This window comes from Carlito syrichta, unplaced genomic scaffold, assembly GCF_000164805.1.
Source record: "Carlito syrichta isolate Samal-C Ts95f unplaced genomic scaffold, Tarsius_syrichta-2.0.1 Scaffold302276, whole genome shotgun sequence".
Lineage (NCBI taxonomy): Eukaryota > Metazoa > Chordata > Mammalia > Primates > Tarsiidae > Carlito > Carlito syrichta.
Genome location: NW_007246372.1, coordinates 521,161 through 531,045, shown reverse-complemented (window position 1 = coordinate 531,045; position 9,885 = coordinate 521,161). Strand labels below are relative to the sequence as shown.

The window sequence follows — 9,885 nt, the reverse complement described above, 5'->3', positions numbered from 1 at the left end:
CTGAAGTGGAAGGATCACCTAAGCCCAACAGGTCGAGGCTGTGGTGGCAGTGAGTGTGATACTGCACTCCAGCCTGGGCGACACAGTGAGACTCCAATTCAAAAAGAAAAGAAAGAAAGAAAGGGCACTCTTCATCTGTCCATGGCCATTATCATAGAGCCTCTGCCACAAGGGATATGCTACAACGATTTCCCAATGGTCAGGACTATTGTATCCCATCGTTCCACTTTTTGGTGAGTATTCCGTCCTCCACATCTCCCTAACCCTAATGGCCTATCCATCCCGGAATGGGTGACAAGTTCTTCAGTCCCCTGGTACAAGAGACACTTGGGTTTGAGTCCAGATCTGCTAACCTCAAGTAACTAACATTAAAGCTGGGGCTCCCACAACATCATCTGTGAAATCATGGAGCGAGACTGGATGGGGATTTGGATCGGTGCTCTGGAGTGATAAAGATGGGGACCTCATGGTGTGGTTAAGAGATGGGCTTCAGAGTGAGACAAACTTGGTTTGGATTTTGTCACTTACTAGCCATCCAGTCTTGGGCAGGATTCTTACTCTTTGAGCCTCAATTTCTCATCCATAAAATGGGGCTAATAAAAGTATTTATTTTGTTGTTGAGAGGATTCAATGAGATCATATTTGAAAAGAGATGAACTTTGTGCCTGGCATATGAGTGCTTAATACATGTTAATATATGACTTTGATTACTGGAATGGGCTTCTGGGTAAGACTTCATTTGAAATGAGCTGTGTGTGTGTGTGTGTGTGTGTGTGTGTGTGTGTGTGTGTCTGTTGGACTAAAGAATGTTTGGGACCCTTTTAATCTTCTTCTTTCCCAATACCTAAGTGGCTTTCAATAATTTCATTGCTTTTTGTTCTCTACTTAAATGCAACATCCTCTGGTTTTTAATAAAAAATAGGAAGACTAAGTCCAACCAATCAAAGTTGAGTTATGACTTATAAAGTGACTCACTGGGTTGACATCCCAACTTCTCCCACTTGCTTCGTTCCCAAAAGTCCTGCAATCTGTTGGGCTACCACATGGGGACACAGAGACCCTCCACCAAGGCCAGTCATTCAGGAGAGAAAGGTGCATTGTGACTGGAGACTGAACTGAGGTAAGTCTCAGAGAGGCAGCATTAGGTGAAAGCTGGGAGGTAGCAGCTTCCTGAGGACAATTCAGAGAGGAGAGGGGTTGGTGCTGCTTTGTAGGGTCCCTGAAAATTCCAGGATCCCCAAAGCCCTTCCTCTCTCCAGAACATGCACAGGGGGAAAAAGACCTGCTGAAATAAAGCAAGAACAGATACTCCTTGATTTATAGTGGGATTGCATCCTGATAAACCTGTTGAAAGTTGAAAATGTATTTAATACAACTAACCTCCAAACATCATAGCTTAGCCCACCCTACCTTAAACATGCTCAGAACAATTTACATTAGCCTACAGTTGGGAAAAATCATTTAACACAAAGCCGATTTCATAATAAAGTAATGAATATCTCATGTCATGTACTGAATATTGTTACAGAAAGTAAAAAACAGAATGGTTGTGTAGGTACTCAAAGTACAGTTTCTACTGAACGCCTATCACTTCCACACCATCATAAAGTTGAAAAATCACAAGTCAAACCATTCTAAGTCACCAGAATATACCAAATATAAGAAATACACCAAAATGTTAGCAGTGGTTGAGGCAATAGAAGAGGTGAGGTGTTTTTTTTTTTGTTTCTGTTTGTTTGTTTTTGTGAATGTGGTCACATTGCTTGTAAAATATACTTAAATATTTAAAATCAATTTATTCTAATCAGTTGTGCTCAGCCAGGGAAATAGACAAGAACACAGAAAAAAACTGTAAACAAAGCCAAAAGCCTCCCACTGAAAATTAGCTGGCTCTGGACCTCAAAGGAATACCATAAAGAGGTATAATAAAATAAAAACATCATAAACATCTCCCTACCCTGACCCAGGCCCCTTTGGACTCCTTGAGATCCAGCTTAAAGGAAAACCTGCCAAATGGTACCAGGCAGCAGTGCTAGAAGAAGTAGCAAGGAGGAAGATGAAGATGGGGAGAGAGGACCACTTCCTGAGGACTTCTGAGAGCTCTCAGGAGTACTAAGGTCCTTACCTAGCTGCTGTGGTGATGCAGAATGACCACCCCACAGAAGTCAGATACCTGGTTTTAGTTCTCGGCCACTAACTTGCATATGACCTTGGGCAAGTCAGATCACCTTTCTGGGCCTCAGTTTCCTCATCTGTAAAATGAGGAGACTCAGCCAGGCTTGGTAGCTCAGCCTGTAATCCTGTGCTTTGGGAGGCTGAGGTAAGTGGATTGCCTGAGCCCGCGGGTTTGAGACTTGCCTGGGCAACTTGGCGAGACCTCATCCCTACAATAAATCAAAAAATTGACTGGGCGTGGTAGCGCGCACCTATAGTTCCAGCTACCTGGAAGACTGAGGCGGAAGGATCGCCGAAGCCCAGCAGGTCGAGGCTGTGGTGGCCGGGAGTGGCCACTGCTCTCCAGTCTGGGTGATAGAGTGAGACTCCAACTAAAAAAAAAAAACAAAAAAAAAAAGAGGAGACTTAATTAAATTTAAAAATATGTACCAGGACCTTACTCTGTGCACTGTCCTGATGCTGCGAGTAGTAAAAGGAGGAAAAAGATAGCTATTTACTCAAAACACATTGAGTGACTACTCCATTCACTAGGCATTGTGGTTACAGAGATGGCTAAGTCAGTGCACCTGTCATCAAAGCATTCACAACCAAGTGGGAAAGACAGTGTACAAACAAGTAATGGTATACCCCAAGCACTTAGTACAGAGACAGAGGTGTGGGCACCCAGAAGCACAGGAGGGAATGGCCTTTTCTATTGGGGCCAGCTGGCATCAAAGAAAAGAGGCTGAACTGAATCTTGGAGGATCCTTGGTCCCTACCCTCAAAGAGTGTACACTCTAATCAGGGATTAGAACAAATACCGCAGCAGCCGCCATGCAAGGCAGAACGAAGTTGCCACAGGTAATCTACATTCAGCGGGGAAAGGAAGCCCATGGGACTTAGGCAGGACTTGGTAAAAGGTGAATAGGAGAGAGGAGGTCAGAAATGCTTTTCTGGAAGTGGCACTGAGTCTTGAAGGATGAAGAGAGTTTCCTGAGAGCTCTGGGAAGCCTGAAGAGGCATTCTAGATAAGAGGTCTTCACAAGTCAAGGCACAATGTGCGGACTCTCAGGGTACAGTCAAGATAGCAGGCAAAACTGGGAGTGGGGGCCAGCAGGCCTGGAAGGCCACTGGAGCCATCATGATGAGAGTCATTAGAAATGTTGGGCCCTAGGCCTGACGCAGTGACTCACGCCTATAATCCCAGCACTTTGGGAGGCTAAGGTGAGAGGATTGCCTGAGCCCACGTGTTCGGGACCAGCCTGGGCAACCAGGTGAGACTTCATCTCTGCAATAAATCAAAAATTAGCCGGGCGTGGTAGCGCGCGCCTGTAGTTCCGGCTGCTTGGAAGGTTGAGGCAGAAGGATCATTTAAGCCCAGCAGGTCAAAGCTGCAGTATCCATGAGCGTGCCACTGCACTCCAGCCTGGGCGACAGAGTGAGACTCCAACTCAAAAAAAGAAAAAAAAAGAAATGATGGGCTCTGGGCTGAACACTTTACATCCTCATGCCAGATCTTCCCTTACTACTACTCATTCTTTCAGATGAGGAAACAGCAGCTCAGGGAGGTTACAAGGTCACATGGTTGATGAGTGGCAGAAACAGCACTTAAGCCAGGTCCACCTGATGCCCCACCCTGACCTACTTTCCACTGGAATGCTGAGTCCCTCTCATCTAAGGTACTATTGTCCCAGCACACCTGGCCTGGCATGTCACCCACCTCAGACATATGGGCACCGACAGATCCATCTTTGCTTCAATTATGGAAGCTGACTTGATTCAGCCTTTTCTGCTCACGCATCTGCAGGAATATCAGGATCTCCTCCACCAGAATAGAGAGGATGGGTGGGGCAAGGAATATGAGGATTGTTGAAGGGTTTTTGTGTTCCGCTGTCTGCTGGTCTCAGTTTATTGTTCTGTAATGGTGTAGGCTACCTCTCCTCTGGTCAGAATAGTGTCATTGTGGCCTGAGGCAGATGATGCTGCCAGGACTAGGGTGGCTGGTGTTTTGTAGGAGATTGGGGTTTCTGCTGAACCTGGTGCACACGGATGCTATCCAAGTACTGCCGGATATTCATGGATTCCCGTCTCCAGCGCCCCAGCTTTCTGAGCTGGTCTGTCATGAACTTTTTTTTCAGGTGATCATACAAGTGGCTCATCTTTCTCTTGGTCTTGTCTGATGCTCTTATCTTATAAAAAACAGAGGTGAAGTTAAGTTTAAAAAGCCACTTGACAGCAAAAAAGACATCTGTGCTGCTGATTTGGGAGTGTAAAATGTGCCAGCTGGACCCAATATTCATTCCACAAATACCTTGACTCACAGGGATCCTCAGTTGCCCTTTTTGTAAAAAGTGGGCATTAAGTTTAGGTAACCTTTATGATACCTTCTGACAGTCTGCAGACTAAGACACTGATTTTGGCTTTAACAGCATCTCTTTCTGAAGACTAGTCAAAAATAGATGGGAAATGTTAGGCTTGGGGGCAGGGTGCATCTTGTTTCTCCCTCCTTCTGTAACTCCTATCACCCTGTCCCTGTTAGTCATTTTGTGCATCCCACATATTGTCTGTGACATTCTCTTTACCAGACTGAATTCTACTTATTTCTTCTACCATATAATTTCTGCCCTGTTCCCAAGAAGACAGTGAAGTCTGGGAAGACATATCTTATGACTTATTCATTTCTTTATTCTAATAAGCTAGCGACAGAAGGTGATACTAAGACAAATCAGTCACAGGTCTTCACAGTAACTGCAATGTACTCAGGAGGTGAGCTACATGCCCAAATACTGCTAAGCAAGGCAGAAAGTGATATACCCCTAAAATAAGAACAGAGTTCAAAGAAGGGAGACATCAAGAAAAGCTCCAGGGATGGGGTTGGCATGTAATTTGGTGTTGGGTTTTGTAGGATGAGGAGGTTTGAGGTATGTAGAAACAATCCAGTGGGAGGTGATCCTGGGAGTCTACATTTTTAACAAGCCCTCCAGGAGATTATTATAAGCACTAACATTATCTGAAGACCTAGCATGAGGTTAAGCAAGGGAGTTCTTCATAAAGGCCAATGACACAAGGAGTTAAAGAGGGAGGGTGGGTGACAGAAAATATGGGCACCAAATGACACAGTTCAAACTGGTATTCTCCAAAACATTTCAGCTGCTTGATAAAAATACAGAGCTCAGAGATTCTATCTTAGCAGGATTTGGATGGGGACCAGCAATCTATATTTTTATCGTGTACTTGAGATGATTCTGATCTAGCCATTGAGAAGTGGTTGCTATTGCCACCATTTTCTAGTCTACTCATGAAAGCAGGCTTTTTGGCCTCTCTCAGTTAGAGACTCCATCTTGAGCATGGTCCTTGCCATAGATCCAGATTTCTCAACCTGATGATGATGCCAACATTCAGAAAGCAGCAAAGGAGGTGATAAGGGATAATGGAAGAAACACTTGGTGGTATTGCAACCCCTGTTTGTTCTCATCCCAAACATTGGCAGCCCTGCCCTGGCAATCCTTGATTATGTAAACCTATCAACCTCATTTTACTTGAACTAGTTCAAGTTCAGCTTATATCACTTTCAACTGAGAGAATCTTAATAGATTCTACTTTACAAATGATAAAATAGAGTCTGGAGGAAGTGTGATTCACTCAAGATCATACAATGCTGGCCTACCCATCTATTTCCATTACACCACACCACTGGAAATTTAGCAGAAGGAGGAATGCCCAGGTCCCTCCTCTTCTTTTGGTCTCTATGATCCTCAAGGGATCTGGCCCTGACTCTTAAGGCTCTCCAACTCTTTTTGATGCCAGATTCCCATTGGTCCATCCAGATTTGACCCTGGAACAGATTTGACCCTGGAACCCAGGGAAGCTTAACAGAGTCAGGAAGAGGGCAGCAGCTCAATGCTGGGCTCCCTTCTCTGCTTAAAGAAATGAGTACATTCTTGGAGTTCATCATATTCATTAGTTTCTACCTAGTGCTCAACACAAGGCTTGTCCCAAGCAGGCCCTAAAGACAGGCTTTATAAATTAATCAGTCAGGGTCTATGGAGAACAGTGGGATGACAGCACTTGGGCTTTCGAATAAGTAGGTCAAACCCTACTTGTCCATAAGTGTGAGAAGAGCCTCAGTTCTGATCTGGAAAGTGGGGATAATCCCTGAAGAAAAAAACTGACAAGATAGTGCTGATGCTGAATCAAACTCTAGAAGATAATAGGAATCCATTCATGGATTCCCTAGAGAGATAATGTGTTTTGAGGGGGAAAAAAATGCCACAAGGCCAGAGACATGGAGTCCTTCTCTTTGACTCCCTCAGCCTAGGAATAGGTATGGCATCTCCAGCAGGTCAACTGCCTCCTCTGTAAAATGGGGCCTGCCCTAGGGCACCTTGATGACTCCCTGCCATCCCTGTGATCTGTGGTTCCCCCTAGCAATACTCCCCACGATATAGGGAGAATAAATTAATATGGGTCAAGCCACTAACACTCTCTAACATAAAAGTTCATGGCTACTTTACCTCCATCTCATAGATTCGTTGTGCACTGAGGTTGTCACGTATAATCACCCGCGATAAATGGCTCTTGGGTAACAAATTTTTCACTGTTGCTTCACTGGAATTCATTACGCTGGAGGGGGAAGGGAAGGTGGCACAGGTTACAGATGGCTGGAGCTGGGGTCAGGGCCAGGACCTGATTTCATGGGGTACTGAGGGAGTGGCTGAGGCTTCTCCAGGTTTATTAGAACAAACATAGCTCTGTCATAATTTTCAGAGAAGCAAGGGAGTAACCACAGATTTCTTCTTGGAAAAAGTGCACTAACGGGGTATTACTTGGAAGCTGAGAATAAAAGCCATCCTGAGGACACAGAAGGGTCCAGAGCAGTCCACAAGAAAAGTGTTAACAAGAACTCAAAACTGTCCTCAGGAGCAGTTATCTCAATGAGGAAATACAGAATGAGATGGGAGGTGACAGTCTTAGCAGAGGGGAGGGTTCAGAGGGATAAACTGGAGGGGGGTTGAGGTGGGAGGGCATTTACTGTAGAGCACAGGTCTAAAAAGGTCTGGGAGGCAGGGGGTGGGGAGTAGATCAGAGCAGGAAAAAATGAGAATCAAGAGTTTGGACAGAAGTTAGGGTGGTTAACAAATGAATTCTAAGGGAAGAGGGCTTGGAAGAAGCTTAGAAAAGTGAGGGAAGACTGGGGTGCACAAGAGTTTTAAGAGACTCTGTGAGGTAAGAGATAGAAGATGGGATGAGGTGGAGTGGGGGTAAAATGGAGCCAGGTGATCCAGGTGAAAATACAACACTTTGGACGCAATGAGGTGGTGGAAAATGGGATATTTCCAGGCACTGAGTTTTTACTTTTTGATAATTTAGTTACACCATTAACTGGTTTTACAAATATACATCTTTAAACATTTTTGTCCATTTAAAAACAATTGCTATAAAAGTTAGAAACTAAATGTACAACAGAGAAACAATTGAATAAATTTTCATATGTCAAAATAAAATACATGTAATTATGTATGAAACATAGACATCCATGGTTATTAGATGGGAAGAAAAAAGCAGGTTATTAAAAAGTGAACTTTCTGTTTATTTTTTTAAAAACAACCTGTAATCCCAGTACTTTGGGAGGCCAAGGCAGGAATAGCTTGGGGGCAGGATTCTGAGACCGGCCTGTACAACACAGCAAGAACCCATTACTACAGAAAATGAAAGAAAAAAAAAAAAGCTGGGAATGGTAGCACATGCCTGTAGTAACAGCTACTCCAGAGGCTAGGACAGGAAGATTGTTTGAGCTCAAGGTTGCAGTGAGGTATGATTGTACTCCCACCTGGGAGACAAGAGAGATCCTGTCTAAAACACACACACACACACACACACACACACACACACACAAAACAAAACACCACAAAAATGTATAAACATGTTATAACACATATGTCAATGAATCTGGGAAAATACACACAAAAATGTTAACACTGATTGTCTCTGGCCACTCATTTTGTTTGTCTTGTCTTGTTTTTCTATAAGAGTACACTATTTCAGCCGGGCTCGGTGGCTCAGCCTGTAATCCCACGCTTTGGGAGGCTAAGGTGAGTGGATTGCCTGAGCCCATGGGTTCTAGATCCACCTGGGCAACTTGGCGAGACCTCATCTCTACAATAAATAAATAAATAAAATATTAGCTGGGCGTGGTAGCGTGCGTCTGTAGTTCCAGCTACTTGGAAGGCTGAGGTGGAAGGATCGCCAGAGCCCAGCAGGTCGAGGCTGTGGTGGCCGGGAGCGTGCCACTGCACTCCAGTCTGGGCGACAGAATGAGACTCCAACTCAAAACAAAACAAAACAAAACAAAACAAAACATTATTTTGTTTTTTAGGACAAAGAAAGACAATTTCTAAAGGATAAAACATTTTGAAGTATTCAAAATTTTTCTAACACATTTTCAGCCAATTTAGAACTATAGGTTTATGAATTTTTTTATATTTATAAACTAGTATGAATAAACAAACATGCCAATCTCCCATTTACACTTTTCTGACCTCCGTGCACAGCAACACAAGGTAAACATGAGGTGATGAAAAGGCTGGTTTAGAGATCAGTGATCAGACATAAAAGTCTAGTGGTGCACCAAATTTACCAATAGTGGAAGGGGGGAGTAGGGCAGGTAATAAATAATGGTCATTTTGAACCAAGTTGCTTTCTACCTCGGGTCCTCCGTGGGAGCCTGGAGGATGGCGGCGAGGGGGGTTGTGGAATAGAAGGGGTGGTAGGATTGGAGTCAGGCAGAGGGAACTGGGGGCTTTTCAAGAGCCACTGGGGAACATAGAGGTTGAAGAAGAGGAGAGTGGGGCGGTTTGGGGCCTGAAGATCTGGGCCTCCCCAGGCTCTAAGGAGGCTCAGGGCTGGGCCCCAAGGGCTGGGACCACACGATGTCAAGCCTGGAGGACCGAAGGGCCAGGACTGACTCGGAGAAATGTGAGGTTGAGATGAGAATTCTGGCTTCTCCCAGGAGTCCGGACTGAGGGCGTTTGGCCTCCTGGGGGTCCGAGGAGCTGGGAAGGAGCTGGGGCCTGGGACTATGAGAAATCCAGACTCCCCTGGAGTCTGAAAAGGGGCTTTGGGATGCCCAGGGCCGGGGTCCGGCTGGGGGAGCGCAAGTCTGAGAGATTTCGGGCTCTTCTGGAAGTCTGAGGGTCTGATGAAAGTTCTGGGCTCCCGGGCCGCACCTGAAGATCACCAGAGGCTGCGAGGTCCGCGGCCGCAGGAAGCAGATCTGCGGCCGGACCCTGGCGCCGATTTCTTGGCGGCCGCCGGGGCTATCGCGCGGGAAGTTAGACTTAGACCCCTTGGCGGCGGCAGAATTGGCGGTCGCCAGGGCGGCGGTCGCATAAATTGTGGAAGAGCCCAGGTTCCATCTGACCGAAGGCCTAGCCTGTTGTTTCATCGAGTCTTCCATGCTCAAGGAAAACTCGGAAACCGCAGCCAGGTGGTGAGCTGCGGACGCTAGCGGACGCGGAGCGACACCCGGGGCGGAACTTTGAGCAGGGCGTGGCGCGTTGTCCGGGAGACGCGCGTGGGGGCGGGATCCGAGGGCGGAGCGTGTGCGCGGAGTCTGGGCAGCTACGGACGCCGCAAGATTGTCCCTCGGCGTCCGCCATAGTGCGACCCGTCGCGTTACCGTGGAGACAAGCTCAGCAAACTGGAGTGGGGTGAGGTGAGCTGACCTGACCC

At 46.0% G+C, this 9,885-nt stretch overlaps 1 protein-coding gene across 1 annotated transcript; it reads right to left on the bottom strand.

Moving 5' to 3' along the window:
• Positions 1 to 4,145: 4,145 nt before the first annotated feature.
• CUNH5orf52 (chromosome unknown C5orf52 homolog) lies at positions 4,146 to 9,598 on the bottom strand. The gene is made up of 3 exons (XM_008056205.1): positions 9,381 to 9,598; positions 6,664 to 6,777; positions 4,146 to 4,338 (listed from the first exon to the last, which is right to left on the bottom strand). The coding sequence occupies exons 1-3, from the start codon at positions 9,596 to 9,598 to the stop codon at positions 4,146 to 4,148; spliced, it is 525 nt and encodes a 174-aa protein (XP_008054396.1).
• Positions 9,599 to 9,885: the final 287 nt, after the last annotated feature.

Coding starts and splice junctions, on each gene's coding strand:
- CUNH5orf52 (XM_008056205.1), bottom strand. CDS start 9,598: ATGAAACAACAGGCTAGGCCTTCGGTCAGATGGAACCTGGGCTCTTCC. Junction 6,778..9,380: donor CAGCCTCTGGTGATCTTCAG/GTGCGGCCCGGG, acceptor TTCCCCCTCCAG/CGTAATGAATTCCAGTGAAG. Junction 4,339..6,663: donor ATCTATGAGATGGAGGTAAA/GTAGCCATGAAC, acceptor TTATAAGATAAG/AGCATCAGACAAGACCAAGA.